General features: G+C 43.9%; 1 protein-coding gene across 2 annotated transcripts in view; it reads right to left on the reverse strand.

The window, feature by feature from the left end:
- Nucleotides 1-6,007: 6,007 nt before the first annotated feature.
- LOC137648694 (DET1- and DDB1-associated protein 1) overlaps nucleotides 6,008-20,160 on the reverse strand; it is a 37,682-nt gene continuing 23,529 nt past the window's right edge. For both annotated transcript variants that reach the window (XM_068381726.1, XM_068381725.1), the window contains exon 4: nucleotides 6,008-7,617. In XM_068381726.1, the coding sequence (XP_068237827.1) occupies nucleotides 7,513-7,617 (105 nt within the window). In that variant the 3' untranslated portion in view covers nucleotides 6,008-7,512. The remainder of the gene's footprint in view (nucleotides 7,618-20,160) is intronic.

Raw genomic sequence — 20,160 nt, forward strand, 5'->3', positions numbered from 1 at the left:
GGTAAGGTATGTCACAAATAAAAGAGGAGACAGGTAAGGTAGGTGGCAAGTAAAAGAGGTGGGTGGGTGAGGTAGGTGGCAAGGAAAAGAGGAGGAAAGTAAGGTAGACGGCAGGTAAAAGAGGAGGAGGGTAAGGTAAACGGAAGGTAAAAGAGGAGGCAGGTAAGGTATGTGGCAAGTAAAAGAGTTGGCCAGTAAGGTGAGTGCCAAGTAAAATAGAAGGCAAGTAAAGTAGGTAGCAACTAAAAGAGGAGGCAGATAAGGTATGTGGCAAATAAATGAGGAGGCAGGTAAGGTAGGTGACAAGTAAAAGAGGAAGCATGTAAGGTAGGTGGCAAGTAAATCGGGAGGCAGGTAAGCTAGGTGGCAGGTAAGCTAGGTGGCAAGTAAGAGGGGAGGCTTGTATGGTAGGTAGCAAGTAAAAGAGGAGTCAGGTAAAGTAGGTGGCAAGTAAATGAGGAGGCAGGTAAGGTATGTGACTAGTAAAAGAGGAGGCAGGTAAGGTAGGTGGCAAAAGAGGAGGCAGTGAAGATATGTGGTAAGTAAAAGAGGAGGAAGGTAAGGTAGGTGGCAAATAAAAAAGTAGACAGGTAAGGTATGTGACAAGTAAAAGAGTAGACAAGTAAGGTAGGTAGCAAGTAAAAGAAGAGGCAGCTAAGGTAGGTGTCAAGTAAGAGAGTAGGCAGGTAAGGTACATAGCAAGTAAAAGGAGGCATGTAAGGTAGGTAGCAAGTAAAATGGGTGACACGTAAGGTAGGGGGCAAGGTATAAGCATAGGCAGGTAAGGTAGGTGGCAAGTAAAAGAGTAGGCAGGTAGGGTAGGTTGCAAGTAAAAGAGTAGGCAGATAAGGTAGATAGCAAGCAAAAGAGGAGGCAGATAAGGTAGGTGGCAAGTAAAACCATAGCCAAGTAAGGTAAGTAACAAGTAAAGGAGTAAGAAGGCAGGTACGGTAGATGACAGGTAAGGTAGGAGGCAGGTAAAGGATGATGCAGGGAAGTTAAGCGGTGAGCAAAGGAGGATTCTTGTAAGGTTGACGGCAGTTAAAGGACAAGGCACGTAAGGTAGGTGGCAGATGAATGAGGATGCAGATGAGGTAGGTGGCAGATAAAGGAGGATGCAGATAAGGTAGGTGGCAGATAGAGGAGGAGGCAGATAAGGTAGATGGCAGGTGGGAATTAAAAGAGTTGGCAGGTAAGGTAGGTAGCAAGTAAAAGAATTTACAATGGCCTATCCAGGTCAAATGAACTGCCACTTTAGACAGTGAGGCCAATAAATGCTATTATGGAAGCAATGAATAAATCTTAATAGAAAAATTATAATTATCATAAATTCACTCATACAAATAGCGTACATAAAATCCATGCATATCATTCACACAAAATGATGCCATCAAGAATTCTCACACATGCACTTTAGAAATAAAATTAATTCATACACATTCAGATGTTTAGCAAAACACAAGCATAAATCCACTGTAGGCTCTGGGTTGAAAGAATTAGGGTCCTATTTTCCCTGATTAATGCAGTCACAACAAATGTGCCTTTTTAATTTGGGTCGGGGACAGAAACGTCCCTTAGCTATGACATAATAGCTCTCCACAAATCGCTGGAGTTGTACCCTAGTAGGAATGTTTACAAGATGACCAAATGATAGCTGTAAGATAACATAACTCGTTGTCCTTTAGCCAAGTTTTGCTATTGGATACAGTTAATCTTCATGTCCAAGAGCATATAATGGATTTATGAATTTGTGATATATAGCCAGACACCAGGGCCTGTGAGACCATTCAGCACGCAAGTACAACTGGAGGAAAAACCTGCAGTTGCACTATGAAGTATTATTTGAGAGGTTGAACAGCAAGAAGAAAGAAGAAAGGAAGGGAGGTAAAGAAGAAGGATGTAAGGTAAGTGTGGCTAGGGGTCAAAGGAACGTAGCAAAGACCTTCAAAGGAAACTTGAAAACTTTCCTTTAAATTAGACAAATGTGGATCAAAATGCAAGTGTTAGTAGTAGTTTTATCACTGGCATTTCAAAATTATTTTCCCAGTTAAGGAAGACGACATGAAACTAGTTAAACTGCGGTCTCAAGCATTATATGCCAGAATTCCCATTGAGTCAAGGTAAAAATCTCACCATACATTCACGCTGATTGATCTGTGAATCGCAATGTTAACAGATTTGCAAAAGTTAAAAGTAATTCTTGGTGCAGATCATGCAAAATGTTTTGTTATAAAATCACCCAAAAATATCTCATCTTACATTTCAATCACATGGCACTTCATCCACGAGAAACTTGCTTTATCGTATCATTACTGTCAGTGATTATCTTCCATAAGTTTAGCAGCCATATCTTTACCTCTAGCATAAGCTAATGTAAGTAATTGGACGTAAGCTCCTCCGACAAGAAAATAAGTTAGAACACCAAGAGTAAGAAACAAACAAGGACCTCTACACAGGACGCATTTTGAATGAGAAACCACTTGGTGGTACCTTAATCACTATGCATTGCTCACGTAAACTAGTCTTTAAACATTTCTTAGACATATCGCACATCTAATATAGTATTCCCAAAAGAGCGCGCGCGCAATGTACAGTACTACTTAAATCACCAGTAGGAGGCAGAGACATGGAGTGCTTATAGCCAATGCTATGGCTTTAATAGGAATGGATAAACTCAATGGTGGCAGGCTGGAAAGGATACAGTTTACTTGCTTCTTTGTTTCAGATACCTCTTTAGTTGAGTTTTTCCTTTTTAGAATAAATACCTCATGAATCCCAAGATAGTTTCGAGAAAATATCTGTCATTACCCTATTATTCTATCACCCAATTTTGGGTGGTAGCTGACACCAAAAAGGGACAAAAGGGGGATTTTATCTCGTTCCTCTTTGCCTGACGAGGGACTCTACCGAATTTGGTTGGTACTGCTAGGGTGCCATAGCCCACTTTCACCGGCCCTCTTCTCCCCCACCAATGAAGCTTCAGATGCTGACTCCCCTACTGCCATTACCTAAAAGCAGTCACCATAAAGTGACCCGAGGTAGCAGCAGCCCCTATCAGAACTAAGTCTTAAATTGCTGCCATTAATTTCTACTCCTCAAAAACACTTGCCTTTCTCATAGCTAACCACCTGTCACAAAGGGTTTCTTTCTCTATCCATCCACCCAACAAGGGCCTTCCTCTTGCATTCATCACCTGTTTCAGCAGACAATAATTTTCCATCCTTTCTACATGGCCAAACACCCTGAACACATTCATATCCACTCTAACTATTAATTCATTACTCAGACTTGTTCCCACTCATACTGCTTCATTCCTAACCCTATCCGACAACTGAGATACACCAATCATACTCCTCAGACACTTCATCTCAAACACATTCAATTTCTGCCTCTTCATCACTTACATTCCCTACAACTCAGACCCATCCATCACAGTTGGTACAATCACTTTTATTTATACAGAACTCTTTTTACAATCACTCCTAACACTCTATTCTTTACCCCTCCCTCACTGGCCCTAACACTTTTCATCCTTCATTCACTCCATCCTACTAATTTGCAGAAACAACAGAAACCAAGTACTGTACTGTACTGTACGTATGTTAATCTACTGTACTGTACTTCAAGTACCTCTCCAATCAACATGACACTCGATCTAGTATCACTCTCACTTCTTGTGTACCTCACAACCTTATTCTTATCCACATTTACCCGCAACTTCCTTCTCTCATATAGTACCCTACTAAACTGTCACTAATCGACACAGCTTCTCCACGTCTACAACCAACAGTACCATCTGCAAGCAAAAACTGATTCACCTCCCACTCATGATCCCTCTCATCTATCAGTTTCAATCCTCGACCAACCACTTAAACATTCACCTCTCTTACAACTCCAACAAAAAATTAATTGAATGACCATGGCAAACCATGGCAACATCACACATCCGTCTCAGTCCCACTCTCCCTGAAAACCACAAACTCATTTCATTTCCTATCCTAACACACACTTTACTGCCTATTTATAAACTCTTCACTGCTTGCAACAACTGTCTACCAGTTCCATATAACCATCACATTTCACACTGCATCCCTATCAACTTCATCCTAAGCTTTCGCCAGAGCCTTAAATACAAAATATACCTCCTTACCTTTTTCCAAATATTTCTCGCATATCTGCCAAATCTGCTAAACATTCCCTACCTCTTTTAAAGCTACCATGCACCTCTAAGATTGCATCCTCCATTTTATCCTTAATCCTATTAAGTAACACTTTTCCAACCACACTAAATAAACTATACCTCTAGAAATACAACACTCATGCACATCTCCTTTACCTTTGTAAAGTGGAACAATACATGTACACACCCAGTCTACTGGCACCATTGACAACATAAAACATGCGGTTCATTAAACTATCTCGCTAATTATTCCAGCACAGTCACATCCCACTCCTTTAACATCTCACCCCTCACACCATCCAAACCAGTTGCTTTTCCAGCTCTCGTTTCAGCTAGTGCACGCTTCACTTCTCTTGTAATCTCCTAATCTCGCTTTTATTCTCATCTCCTATTACTGGCACCTCAACTTCTGCCTTCCTATCATCTTAAACATTCAGAAACCTTTCAAAATATTCAACCGACCTTTATCAATAACCAAAATTTTCCTCTTTTCCTCTCTTCACTCCTTGATCTGCCCTTCCTTATTCTCTTCATTTCATTCCAAAACTACTACTAATTCTCTTCATATAAAACCCTCCTACAGTCAGTCACCTTCCGTTTTACTTCCACATTTTTCTCTCTCTTCATATTTCTCTATACAGTTACTATGCAGCCATTCTTCAGGAGCCCTCTTTTGCTCTTCCACCTTCATCTTCACTCCCTCATTCACCCACTCGCTATACTGCAAAGCATGAATAAACCTAACCAGTCATTCTATCTCATTGTCACAATCACTTTTCAGTACTATCAATAGCAATTCATATTTCTGCTGCATTATTTGTCTTTTGACACTGCACATTATTTCTGAAAATCCTCAATTAAAAACTTGACCTATATTTGAGGCTTTGGAATCAGTATGTGAAATATTGTTAATAACTCAGTCTGTCAAATAAGTGGAATAAGATTGCCATTATCACCATAATTGTTAGTATTCATATTTTTAAAAACCAGTAGGCTAGTTTGCTTGTAAAACAAGCTTCCAGGGAACAATGACTGAGTGTAAGAATATCTACAGATGAAAATAACCAAAGCATTTCAACTAACAGACAACTATAAAGATAAAAATATAACTATAAAAGAGTGGTATACAGTAACTGCAGTATTACAGCTTCTATTTAACTTGAACTCAATAAATAGCCAAAGACAATCGTTCAGAATTATGATCCAAAATTGTAGACTTTAAAGTTCAACAGACTTTGCAGACATGTACTGATGCCGTGCAAAGGAAGTACAGTACAGTCCAACAAAACCTTGGTAACAGTTTATGGAAGATAGTCCAACAGTTTACCTGTCACCAAGATTTAAATTCTTGGCATCACTGATTAATAAAAACATCCTAAAAGATAAAGATCTCAGAAATATGAAGACAGACAGAAGAGTAACCCTATTCAGTAGCCCTCTATTTCCCAAGATACCCCAGGGGTATGGGTAATATAGTATATGGTTTATATATTTGGGCCATTTGACCTAGAGTGGGGAACTGGAAGGTCACTCAGTACCAAGGAAGTAAGGCTGACTTCCTGATCAGTAACCAAGTCTGTTAATTAGTCCTCACTATTTGACAGCTTCAGAATAAATGAGTGAATTGTCTGGCACCACAACTGAAGAAAACACTCGCCATTGTCATAAGAAAAAAGCTTAAATAAAATGAGTTTATCCTGTTCACTTTTATGCATCTATATCATACAAATGAAAATAATTTCCTTCTAGTATTACAAGTCTGAATCAAATACAAAATTGCCATAAACATGAAAATACCCAATCCTCTTATTAAATCAAACACGCAGACAAAATTAATACAATTTTATTCACATTGACTCACCAAGAGGGAATCCAAACAAACTCTCTTCCTTTTAAATATTTTCACAAAAACAATGGGTACAGCAGTTCATTCCACTCTTACCACACTGGGTATCTACATATTGACACATTATTGGCTTTTTAACAAAATGAATAAGAAAAAAAAAATGTACACAAAATCTAGACAACACTCAGTGTAATATTAGACAAAACAATGCTCACTGCTATAAGAGCATGTCAACATTTAACTCTGGGTTATGTTTTTTGGTAAAACAAAACAGCGACGCACGCAAATGTATTCTACGCCTGCATTACCCAACGCATTATAAAACATACATACGATTCCACTTACAATTTGAACCTTGCTTCCCACGATATAGGAGCTCAGGTTGGGATACATGATATCTCTTTGCATCTCAAGGAATTCCATGCACACACAAAAGGCAGAATGAAACCCTAGGAAGCGTCCCACTCCGAAGCAACTACAGAATGTCACTCAGACTGGGGGCATTATATATATATATACTGTACTGTATAGTGTATATGGAAATATAATTCCTTCATACATCATTAGGAGTAGCAAAAATATAGTTCCTGGTTGAAACTGTATAAAATCCTGCATTATGAAGAGTATCAAAGCGAATGAAGAAGAGAATTTTGCATGGCATTCAAACTAAAAACAAATTTGTTGAAACTTGTACCCGATGAGAGCCATTGCCTTATTCGTCAGATCAAAAGCAGCATTTTCTATACAGCTTTAATCAGTTATGTGACTTCTCGTTCCCAAGCTATCCTTCCTACTATACACACATTGCAACTAAAGTCAACTCTATGAAAAGGGAAAACAATGACAAACAAGATACACGTTCTTTGTTAAACAAATTCAATACAGTACATTATATAATTAAAATCAATTAAATAATTTCTCCTAACAGAAAAATACATTACCACTGCATTTCCATAAAATTTTGTATAAAGTAATCATACAATAACTACTCCCTAATTGGCGTATTGCTTTTACAAGACTATCGATTGGGAATTTTTCAGATAAACATAAAGATATAAAAAAGGGAAAAGAAAGCAATTAGTGGCAGAGGAAGACAAGCATTGAAAATACACAAAATCATCTCAACTACAAAAAGACTCACTTTAACAATCTTAAAATTCACCTTGGCATATTCAAATTGCTTCGTATTCTCTTTCCCATCGAATAATTTTGTTTGGCAATTTTTGCTTTTCTTAAACATAAGATAAAACACTTTCACTTACAAGACATAACTGGTTTATTTTGCCCCTCGAATAAAAATAGGGAAAATATTACACAAAAAAAAAAAAAATCAACTGTATTCTGCAGGTCCGAACGTTAACCTTCCATCATCGGAATGATCAATATTTCAGCCTCAAATGGAATAAAAGGGGCTTTACCACAACTAAGTAACCACTTAATCCTTAATCCCTTTAACAGTCTATTCACAATTATGTGCACGGAGCGGCTACGGCGAGTCAGTGGATGGGCCAGGTTCTAAACGTGGACGTTTATTGCGTGGGGCTTCGTCCTCATTGTTGCCAGCACCAGTTTCTCGTTTTTTCTTGGGGCACTGTAACAGAGGTAGCATGTGAATAACAAGAATAAAAAAATTCTTGTGACAAACATGCAAAATCATTCAGTAAAGTTGAATTTCTAACACAACTTGGTCCCTTCTTTCTGTTTCTATTCTAATTTACAGTACTCGGTAATGAGATATGACATCACTAACACTTTTATCTTCAGGAACATGATGAACTTTATACTTTATAACCTTGGTCCATTTCTTTTAAGCTTGAGAGGGAATCTTGGATTTCACCGAAGGATATAATATACGCAGTAATGTATATAATTTCAGTGTCAAATTTTTATTATTGGCTTGTCTTACTAGTTACACATTTTAAAGCTAAATCCTCACATTCATTATTATACTACTTCATTCTGTCTTGTGAACCTTGAAAGAATTGTAACCAATAAAATGGTACCAGTAATTTGATCTACAGAGATACCAATGAATTGATTATCAATAACCAAGCAACTTTACTAGTCCCTATAATTAACTTTTTTTTTATATTTTACAATTTGAATGAATTCATAAAGTAAGAGAAGTTTCTTTACAAACACAAGAGGGGCAAATAGTATGACAGAAATCAGCCTAGTCAGAAAACAATTAAGAAATTTTAGTAGGACTATATCACAACCGTCATTGTAACAAGTTACAATAAAAATGACAAATTTGGAAGTAATTTGTATTTCTCCTAACCATACAAATCTGAGCTCATTACTATTGATATAATGCTCTGGCTAACTGGAAAACGAGCCATAACTTTTAATGGGAGATAAACTGACCCCGCAAACTAGCGGTGGGAGGGAGGTAGTGGGGATAAACCAACCACCACACACACACACTCAGCTAGACAGTATATCCATTTCTGATGGTGGCAGGATTTTCTAGGAGGATAGGAGATGACGAGACAATTTTAAGTAAAGAGCTCAGGTTTGTATGGTTAGGAAAAATATAAATTAATTCTAAATCTGTCATTTGTTCCTACACAAATAAAAACCATTACTAAGGAGACTCATCCTTAGGTGGGTGAAAGTCCAAAACCCTACTGGCTGGGAACTTGATCTAGGGTGCGATTCTTAGCTTATGCGAGAGTGAGAGGGGTAACTCCAAGTATGTCATGCACGAGAGTTGATGGCCCGGGCAATAATGGTGAAAGTGTGTGGAAAACTTAAGCACTGTGACTTGTTCTGGTAAGAATTTCGGAGCGTGTAACACTACTCATACTTCACCTAGACATTGCCCACCTCCCCCTCGCACAGAGGACGGCGACATAACAAATATTTAAGATATTTTAGGATACACAAGGGCAATGGATATTACCTGCAGCTAGAGGTAGGCCAGCTGATACTGTATCCCAAGAGAGGGGAAGATGATGGAAGAAAAGGGCAGTCATTCTGTCCATTCATCCTAGACTAACACCGGGTACCGTCTTGCCTCGACCGAAGGCTACTTGTCCTGTAAGGGTGCTGAGGAAGCTTACACCACTTGTTGTGCTGCCACCACAAGACCTTTGGAAAAGGTAACAAGGTTCTTGTAAATAGTGTTATGTATATGTGCTCTAACGCTTCCAGACACAGGCTTGTAGAACCTGCATTACAGAGGTTTCCTATAAATGCTAAAGATGTACTGATGCCCTTAACATCATGAACTCTGGGTCTACAATCTCTTGGGGGTGAGTAAGGATTCAGTGCTCGTTCAATTACCCTGCATATCCATGCAGAGACCATGCTCTTCGTGACTCCTTTTCACTCTGCCCGTGCAAACAAAAGGTCGCTTGATGTGCATGCGAGCTCCAGAAGTTAGTTTAAGATAGCGCCTAAGTGCTCTTACAGGACATCGTAACAATTCATCAGGATCATCGGTTACACACCTGCCCCAAATCTCAATGAATGGTCTATGTCGTAGGAAAGACCATGCAACTCGCTAATCCGTTTGGCCGAGGACGGAAAGGAGGTAAAAACCGTCTTAGAGATCAAGACACGATCTGAAGGCTGACGCAGCCATTCGTAAGGCGCTCCTCTCAGAGATTGTAGCGCACACAGTACATTCCAAGAAGGTGATCTATCTTCCAACTGCGGACAAGTAACCTCTAAACTTCGGAAGAGGAGAGACAATTCCGTCGAGGAGGAAATGTAAACTCCATTCAGTCTAAAGACAGGGCTTAACGACTAGCAGTAGTCTTTTACTTCCAAGACCGAACAGTTTTTCCTCCCCGAGGTACAGAAAGAACTCCACTATGACAGCAATAGTGGCCATAAGAGGAGTGAGATTCCTTCTACAACACCAACCACAGATGATATAGACCATTGTGCCTGGTAAACAGCAATAAATGACTTATGGAGGTATCCTTGCAAAAAGCCTCTCTGCAAAAGGAGATGCTGCATAATCTCCAGGCATGAAGTGGTAGGGAAGCAACTGCCATGTGGTATACCTGTGCGTGAGGTTGTCCGAGTAGGTCAGAGAGGATAGGAAGCTCTCTTGGTACCACTGTGAGCAGAAGAAGGAGGTCCAGAAACCATTCTGCTTGCTGCCACAACAGAGCTATTAGGGTCATCGATGCGTCTTGCAAAGACCTTACCTTGTTGACGAGTGTCCTCATCAGACAGAAGGGGGGAATGCGTAGACATCCAGGTTGTCCCACAGATGTTGAAAGGAATCTTGAAAAGTTCCTGGAGATACTGGCGTTAGGCTTCTGGTTCAGGGACGGCGAACAGATTTATCACAGTGAACCCCACAAAGTACTGTAAAGATGTGATGGCTATCCAAGAAAGCAAAAATCACTCGGAGCCAACTATCTGAGTCTTCCTGCTCAGATTGTTGACAAGGATTTTCTTGCCAGGAATGAAACAGGGTGATCGAGCTGTCTTCCGTTCATCTTAGAATTTCTAGTTTGATGGCATAACTGCTGTGAAAAAGTACCTCCTTGTTTGTTTACATACACCACTAATGTCATGTTGTTGTTCATCTGCATTCAAAGTCAAAGCTGTTGGAAGTGTTTGAAGGACAGGAGGGCTGCCCTCATTTCCAGGAGGATTTAGGTGGTACTGCCGATTGGATTGGACCACATTACGGAGGTCATGTGTTACTACGGGTGAGGACCCCCACCCTTCTTTGATAAATCTGTAAAAGCCTCAATTCCGGGGAGGAGAGAGCCTACACCACTAAGTAGGTTGGTATCCATCTACTCACCAATTCAGGCCACCGGGACTCGGAAGTCCGGAGGATCCCTGTGATGAGACCAATGGGTTTTCAGTTGCCACTGGAGATATCAAATGGGTAGACACCTGTGAGGGTCCAGACATTCCAAGGAAGTTAAGTGCCCTATCAGCGTAGCCACAGGTGTGCTTGCAGCGAGTCTTACTCCAGGAAGGGACATGCCACTCCCTTTAGTGTCTTTACCCTGTCTTGGATGAAAAGACCTTGCCTAATTGGGTGTTTATTTGCTTCCCCGAGATATACCAGACATTGAGATGGTTGCAGAGAGGACTTCTCACGATTTACCACAATCCCCAGATAGTGTCAAAATGCTTGAAGTTTAAGTGTAGGAAAAGGGTCTCCACCAAGTCTGCTAGAAACAAACAGTTGTCTAGGTAGCATAATAGATGAATGCTGTTGGCATGAGCCCAAATTGAAACTAGAGTGAACACTCTCATGAACACTTGCAGTTCTGTGCACAGGCTGAAGCACAGCACCTTGAGCTGGTATATTTATAAAGAATGAATCTTAGGTACTTTTTGATGATGGGCGGATCGAGATATGGAAGTATGCATTTTTTAAATCCAGTATTATTATTATTACAAGCTAGGTTATCTCCCTATTTGGAAAAGCAGGATACTACATGATAAGCACAAGGGCTCCAATAGGGAAAAATAGCCCAGTGAGGAAAGGAAACAAAGATAAATAAACAGTTAAAATAAAATATTTTAAGAACAGTAACAAGATTAAATTAGATCTTTCATATATAAAATACAAAAACTTAAAAAAACCAAGAAGAGAAATAAGATAGAAGAGCATGACCGAATGTACCCTCAAACAAGAGAACTCTAATCCAAGACAGTGGAAGACCATGGTACAGAAGCTACAACACTACCAAGACTAGAGAACAATGGTTTGATTTTGTATTGTAGTGTCCTTCAGTCTGACAGTCTGTCATACCGTATCTGCTGTTTCCATCTTTAACTGGGTTTCCAGAACTATCCTGGTGAAATCGGAGAGGTCGATGACAGATCTCCAGACGCCTTCTCTACAAGAGTCAACTGGACACCCGTGTAGGACCTCTTGGAGCATCCTACTCCAACATGGTTTGGACATCCACCTGAAGGGCGAGGTTCTTTGCTGATCACTTAGTGAATGAACGCATCACTGGAGGACAAGTCAACAGAGGAAGAGAGAGAATGAACGGGACTTGGTACCCAACTTGGAGGACGGAGACCGTCCACGGTTTGGCCCCAAGGGAACTCCCATCCTCCCACCGGTGGACAGGCAGAAAGAATTGCGCGCCAGCAGGAGGGACCATGTCTTCCACCTCTATCTCTTCTAGAGCCCTTGCCATGGTTCTCGAAAGAATCTTCTGGGTTTCGAAGATTCCGTCAAGAACCATATCTTTCCCTTCCTGGGTGCTGGTACCAGGAGTTGACAGCCCATTGATGGCCCTCAAGCAAGAGAGGACCTGCCAAAAGGTATGCTTCGACTCTCGTCTCTCTTGTTCCGAGTGAAAGCTTGGACTAGCTGCTCTAGGAAGATTTTCATCATCTAGGTCCAATGACACATCTAACTCAGGCTCATGTCCAGGGCTTAGGGTAGGTCAGGGTCGTCAACCGAATTGATCGATCGAGGAACCCGCCACAGGGGACCTTCTGTGTGCCTTCGCCAAACGGGCTTCTCTTGCCGACATGTTCTTGGGCTTGGATTTGGCGTCTTTAGATTCCCTTTGCACAGGGAAGTATTCCTCCAAGAAGTTGGAAAGAGAGACTTGCGAGGGTTTTGGGACAGTAATTGCCAAAACCTCAGCAGCAGGAGCTGTAGGCTCTTCTTCAGGTGGAGGTAAGGAAATTGGACACCGGTCCAGAGGGACTACCTCAATTTCTTGAGGGTCGAAGGAGTGGACAGAGATATCCCTGAGAGCGCTAATTTCCCTACTTGTTCTAGGATGGACGAGATCGGCATGCAGTAGAGTTACACCTCTCATCCTCCACTTCTATCTCTTTGTCATGGCCTCCCTTGCCTACACTGGAGTAAAGGTGAAGGTTAGCCAGATAAGAATCAGAAGGAGGAGGTACCTCGGCACGAGATCGAGGTGGGGAAGATCGTAGTGCCTTGTCCGACAATGGTCTCCTTCTAGGGTCAAAACTCCCAAGAGACAAGCTCGAGGCAACCTCCGGGAATTCCAGGTGCAGCCCAGACTGAAACGGTCGGGGGCTGTAGCGGTGGAGGAGCCACACCTAAGGACTTCTGCAGGTAGCTAGAAAGGTACTCACTGATGCATGGAGCTCAGCACCCTTTGGTAAGTCCTGGGTTTCCCTTGAGAATCCAGGAGGAGAATGTCCCCTAGGAAGAAACTTAGAGGGAGCCTGCGCAGACGTAGGAGAGAATCTTTGAGGCAATAGATGCTCCTTTGTTGAACGAAGAGGACGATTCTGGCTAATAGGCTAATTAGCACACCTATTAGGGGGCTTCTTAAACCCTTTTGGGAAGGGTATAGGCCTGCCGTTGGAGGTGGTAAAAGCCAGAGGTATTGGCACCGCACTTGCTCATGATTCTGAAACCTCTACTCGTAAATCGCTCATGGAAATCGCCAATTTGCACACAAATTCACAAGATTAGTGCGTCAAAGCGTGAGTCTTGCACAATTAAAGCAATTCACGAGTAGAAGTGCTCGCAACACGAACACTAAGAGCCATACTGGACAGAGGAAGCCTCGGGCATTCCTACTGCTTCAGACACACGCCTACGCCAGATGATGTCGGCAAAAAGGTCCTCCAAGTAGGGGCAACTTTAAGAGTTGGTAAACGTGTCATAGCAGGACGCACTGTGGAGCGTTGCATAGCAGCAAAGGGCAATGGTGGTGGTTTAGCTGAATGTCTGTCTGAAGAACGGTCTGTCACAGGATCAGGTTCGGTCCTGGGTCATTTAGGAGAAGGACGAGTTGAAGAGCTGATGGACTGCGAGTACGCTTACCTCTAGTTGTAGGTGAGGAACGTCTAGACCTTGATCGTGAACGCACAGTTCACGATCATGAACGTACTGTTCGTGATCAGAAGCGTCTAGCTCTCTATCGAGAATGGCGTTAATGTCGTGAGTGCCTAGCTCGTGAACGTGAGCAGTGGCCTCGCAATCGTGAATACTTTCCTCACGAACGGCACCCTAGCGAGCGTGAAAATTGCCTTTTTAAATTGGAGCTTTGTCCTCACGACTGTGAGCGTCGTCCTCGTGATATAAATCGGCGCAATCTAGAACACGAGCCTCCAGGCCTAGGTCAAGGACTCAGCTGTTCGAGACTCTTCCTCGTGAAGAGGAACACCTCCAAGAAGAGCGTTGCGACCGTCGGTCACGTGAAGCTCTAGAGCAAGAACAACTTCTGGATGAAGAGCGATGACCTTTTAGTCTAATGCCTACCTTCAAGCTTCGCCAAAAGATAATCCACATAAATAACATAAGGTATATTAGTGTGGGGAGAAAGCTGTTCTAAAAGCATACGTGTTCCATTTCAACCGTTATCAACAATTCCATTCTCATTTTGTTTATCTTTCCCGTTTACTGCCAAAGGTACTGGCGCTCTAAAAAAAGAATTCTTTATAATTAATATGTATGGGCCTCTATCGCGTTGTTGCCATCTAATGTTTGATTTTAAAGAGTGCAAACCATATCTCTCAGAGAATAATATGAATGGAAAACTCCAGCAAAGATACTTATGAAGGGATCATTATCAATTAGAGAGACCAAATTGCAGCTATGAACTACCTATTGCTCTTCTGTTACCAAAATTCCAATGTGAAATACTTTACTCTACTTATAAAATTGGATCCTCAGTGAAGGCAATGGCATAAAGATCAATGCTGCTGACAATCACAGATCTGCATCATGCCCTTTGCTATTCATCATAACATTGGAGAAAGCTACAAAGTACTACAGTGCAAAAAAATACAGATGATATGACAAATTCATAGATAATTTGTATTTTACCTAACTATACAAACCTTAGCTATTTAATAGGGGTATTACTTTCGGCATAGCTGAAATGATGATCCATTAATTTTCTAATGAGGGTTTACTACCCACACCACTAGTTAGTGGGGGTAGGAGGGTAGCTTGCTAACACCCCCCCTCTCACACACCTGTGCTTGAGCTCACTTTGCTTGGAGGTAGGACTTAAAGGGAGATAGGGCTGGTGGGCAAGTTTGGTTAAATAGCTAAGGTTTGTATAGTTGGGAAAAATACAAATTATCTACGAATTTGTCATTTGTTCCATAACTCGAATACAAACCACGCTATTTAATAGTGGTGACTCACCCATTAGGAAGGTGGATGTCCCAGCCAGTCTGGCTTTTGGCTTTGCCCGAAGACTCCTTATTTGAGTGTGTAAGCCCTCGAGAAATAAGGAGTCCCTGCACCTCGCTAAAACCTTGCTTACGCAAGCTGTGTGACTCGTCCTAGAAAGTTGTTCTGAAGTTCTTTAGATGGAAACTTGTAGAGTAGGACTTTCCCAAGACCCCAATACCACCTCGTCAGGGTATGGGGACGTAACAGTATTAATATTAATAATAGGAACATGGGAGCATGGTTTACCTGCAGTGGTTTGAGGTCAGCTATGCAGAGAACCCAGGATGCTGCTTTCCCCAACAGAGGGGATGATGAAGAAAAGAATAAGGGCCAGTCAAACCTTTTCATTCATGCAGACTAAAATCGGGTAACAATACCCTCAACCTTCTGCTACTTGTCCAAAAAGGACCTTGAGGTTTTAAACCAGCTGTTGTGCAGCCACCACAGGACCAATAGAGAACGTATCGAGTCTCCTGTTGGTCACGTCTTGCAGGTAGTGGGATGTGAACGTTGTTTGACGTTTCCACATCCCAGCTTGAAGAACCTGCGTCACTGAAAAATTTCTTTTGAAGGCCAGGGACATAGCTATGCCCCTGACATCATATGCTCTGGCGCGACATGACGGAGGAGGGTCTGGATTCAGTGCCAGGTCAATGACCCTGCGAATCCATGCAGAGATGGTGTTCTTGGTGACCCTCCTCTTAGTCCTTCCTGTGCTCACGAATAGTGTTGGCACACAAGGACGGGCTGGGGCTGTTCTTTTGAGGTACAGCCTCAAGCTCCTTACTGGGCAAAGTAGGAAATGGTCTGGGTCATGTGTTACAGTACGGAGACTAGAAATCAGGAAGGAGTCAAATCGAGGATCCGCTACTCCTGGATTCTGAGTCTTAGCAATAAACTCTAGGACGAAGCTGAACGTTACCTCCCCCCGTCCCCTTGAATGGGCGATGTCATACCAGAGACCATGAAGTTCACCGACTCGCTTGGCCGAGGCCTAAGCTAGCAGGAACACAGTCTTCCAGGTTAGGTGGCGATCTGTTGCCTGGCAGAACTCAAACCGGGTACCATGGGGGAGGTGTCACTTCCGACTGAGGGCTGTTAAGTTCATAACTCCATATGAGTAGAAAAAGTTCTAGCGATGAGGAAATGTCCATTCCTTTCAGCCTGAAGGCGAGGCTTAAGGCTGAGCGATAGCCTTTCACCGCCGAGACTGAATGGCGCATTTCTTCACGCAAATACTCAAGGAACTCTACTATTGTTGGAATAGTGGCATCGAGTGGAGAGATACCCCTTCCACAACACCAACCACAGAAGACTTTCCACTTTGCCTGGTAGACAGCTGCTGACTTTCGCAGGTGTCCAGACATCCTGATTGCAACTTGTTGCGAAAATCCTCTCTCAGAGATATGCTGGATAGTCTCCAGGCGTGAAGCCGTAGTGAACCTGACGGCTTTGTGGACGATGTTGGCATGTGGTTGTTTGAGCAGATTGTGTCGTGCAAGGAGTTCTCTTGGCGGCTCCGTTAGGAGTGCAGAAGGTCCGGGAACCACTCTGCGTGATGCCATTGAAAGATTGACTGATGTTCTGGTCTTGTTGAGTACCCTCCTCATCAGAAACAACGGGGGGAAAGGCGTAAACGTCGATGTTGTCCCACTGTTGTTGGAAAGCATCTTGCCATAGAGCCTTGGGGTCTGGGACTGGGGAATAGTACAGCGGGAGCCTGAAGTTCAGGGCCGTTGCGAAGAGGTCCACAGTCGGAGACCAACACAAAGTCAGGACTTTGTTGGCAACTAGATGATCCAAAGACCACTCGGTACTCACTATCTGAGATGCTCTGCTCAGGTTGTCGGCGAGCACATTTCTTTTGCCCGGAATGAAGCATGCTGATAGTAGTATCGAGTGGATTTCGGCCATTCTCAGTATCTCTACTGCTAAATGGGATAGTTGCTGCAAAAAAGTACCTCCTTGTTTGTTGATGTAGGCCACTACAGTGGTGTTGTCGCTCATCACCACCACAGAGTGACTAGCTAGGTACTGTTGGCATGTTGAAGGGCTAGAAAGACGGCCTTCATCTCTAGGAGATTTATGTGGAGGTACTTTTCTGACTCTGACCAGAGGCCTGAGGTCGTGTGGTGCTGCACGTGGGCCCCCCACCCTTTTTTTGAAGTGTCCGAAAACAGCATCAAATCCACTGGAGATCCGTCAGTTTCGCAGGTCCCATGGGGATCTGGATGTCCGGGGAGTCGTACGCTTGATTCCACCGGGACTTGAGTCGCCACTGGAGGGATCTCATCCTGAGGTGACCATTGGGAACTAGACGGGCCAGCGATGAAAGGTGAACGAGGAGACGTAACCACGATTGGGCTGGAAGTTCTTCTCGTCTGAGAAAAGGTCTTGCGACCTTCCTCAGCCTTGCTATCCTGTCGTCTGATGGGAAGGCTTTGTGGAGAGTGATGTCTATAATCATGCCTAGGTATACCAGTCTTTGAGTGGGAAGCAGTGAAGACTTCTCGAGATTTACCATGATCCCTAGATCTTGGCAAAGTCTCAGAAGTTTGTCTCGGTGTTGAAGAAGGGTTGACACCGAGTCTACTAGGATTAACCAGTCGTCCAGATAACGGAGGAGACGGATGCTAATCCTGTGTGCCCAAGATGATACTAGGGTGAACACTCTGGTGAAGACTTGTGGTGCTGTGGAAAGACCGAAGCACAGCACCTTGAACTGGTACATTCTGTTGTCTAGGCTGAATCTTAAGTACTTCCTTGAAGACGGATGGACTGGGATCTGGAAGTACGCGTCCTTTAGGTCCAGTGTGCACATGAAGTCTTGCGGTCTTACTGCTAGTCTGACCGTGTCCGCCGTCTACATGCTGAAAGGAGTTTGTTTGACAAACTTGTTCAGGGCTGAGAGGTCGATGGCTGGTCTCCAGCCTCCAGACCCCTTCTTTACAAGAAAGAGTCGACTGAAGAAACCTGGGGATCCGTCGAGGACCATCTTGGAGAGCTCCCTCCTTCAACAGGGTTTGGACTTCTGCCCGAAGGGCTTGCCCCCTTGCCGATCGCATGGCAAAGGAGTTCAATGACACTGGATTCGTCGTCAGGGAAGGTAGAGATGTTATGAACGGGACACGATATCCTAGACTGATCACGGAGATTGTCCAGGAATCGGTCCCGAATTGCTTCCACCTCTTTGAGCAAGTTTGTAGGCATCCCCCCACTGGTAGAAATGCAGGGGGACTGCCTATCCTAGCATTTGCGGCCTCGACTGCTCCCTCTAGGATTCTTGCCTCCCCTGGAGGACTTTTTGCCTTTCCTTTCTTTGACAGGATAGGGCTCAGACACCAAGGTCTTCGCTGATGTTGTCGTCGTAGTGGTCTTGACTGGACGGGACTGCTGTGGTGCTGGAGGCTTATAGGGCTTGTATGTTAAAGCCCTATGAAGGAGGGAGTCTTGATGAGACTTCCTCCACCTCTCAGCGGCATGTTCCACATCCTTAGGCTCGAACAAGACGGATCCCTCTAGGGAGGAATGTCTGAGCCTATTGATCTCGGCGCTAGGGACCTTCTGATGGAATCTCTCAGTTGCTGCATCCCAACATTTCAGGATGGTATTTGCCCACAGGTTCGAGACTTGGTGGGCCAGAAACTCGATTGTGCGAGTACTGTACCTGAGAGCAAGAAGGTTTCCATAGCCTTCCTGGTACGTTCCTTGGAAAAGTCCTCGGAACGTATCAGGATACCTAAGGTCCCCAACCAGATATCGAGCCAAGAAGTGGCTTGCATAGGACACTTGGCAACTTTCTCCTGGTTGAGGATCTCGGCTGCCGAGAATGAGACCTGCTGGTTGGAGAGTCTCTCAAGAGGGACTCCCCTGGTTAGCTCTTCCAGCGAGTGGTGAAGAGGAAGAGCTAAACAAGGCTCCTCTAGGGTCTCGAATTACCTGCTCTGCTGTACGCGAAGAGGTGGGAGGCGCTTCTTGGTGGCACCGGAACGGTTGGAGGAGGACATCTCGGAGAGCAGTTGTGAGATCTTGTCTCTGGTCTTAGAGGGTTTTTGAGTACCAAAGACATGGTCTAAGACAGTGTCTTTTTTGCCCTCTCTAGGAGGGATCTCTGGGTCGGAAAACCCGTTGAGAGCCCTCATTAGAGTCAGAACTTACCAAAACGCATGTTCTGACTCTTGCTGGTCTCCTCCTGCTGTAGGACTTGCAGCGAAGTCTCCTTCTATCCCCGAAGGCTCTTCTTGGGGAGAGTCGCGGACATTCCGAGTGGCTAGATGGCTCCATCCTATTCCTAGTAGAGGACTTCGACAATGTTTTGGAGTCCATAGATTTCTTACTGGGAAGGATATAAGACTCCAACATTGACGAGGGTGGCAAGTTCCTTCCAATCCCCAACTGAGTAGACCCCTCGGCGTGAAGCGAGGTTTCCCCCATTGGTGCGATGGGGGAAAGTCTCTCTTCGCGTGATTCCCTTGGGGACGGGAAATCTTCGCCCGAAAGGGAAGGAGAGGCAGTCTGAGGAATAGAAGGAACCTGCCTCGAAGGTCTGCGTGGAGTTAGTTTCGCCCTTGGGGAAGTGACCGCGTCTGGAACTCCTCTCTTTCTCTTCAAAGGGGTAGAAGAAGCCATGGTTCTGTGTCTCAATTCAGAGAAGATGGGCTTGAAGGCTCGAGCTACGGTTCCGATCAGGGCACCGAACCAGGGCTGTTGGCTGACAGACGCGCTGTCAGACATATCTTTGAAGGGAGAGGGATTGAAGGATCCCTGGGAGGAGTCACCATTATTCAGGGGTTCGCCTGTGGTAGCTTTGGGATCCTGGACCCCTCTGGAAGTTTCCCTTCCCCCACAATGCGCGTTGGTATGCGCTTGGGGGGAGGGGAAGGAGGCGATGGCAACCGTGCCGTACGTTGTCCAGTAGGCTCGCGAGGGCAGTGGCGCTCGCGCGAGGGAGGGGGAGAATAACGGCGCTCGCGCGAGGGAGGGGGAGAATAACGGCGCTCGCGCGAGGGA

Source organism: Palaemon carinicauda, chromosome 10, assembly GCF_036898095.1.
Source record: "Palaemon carinicauda isolate YSFRI2023 chromosome 10, ASM3689809v2, whole genome shotgun sequence".
Classification (NCBI taxonomy): Eukaryota; Metazoa; Arthropoda; class Malacostraca; order Decapoda; family Palaemonidae; genus Palaemon; species Palaemon carinicauda.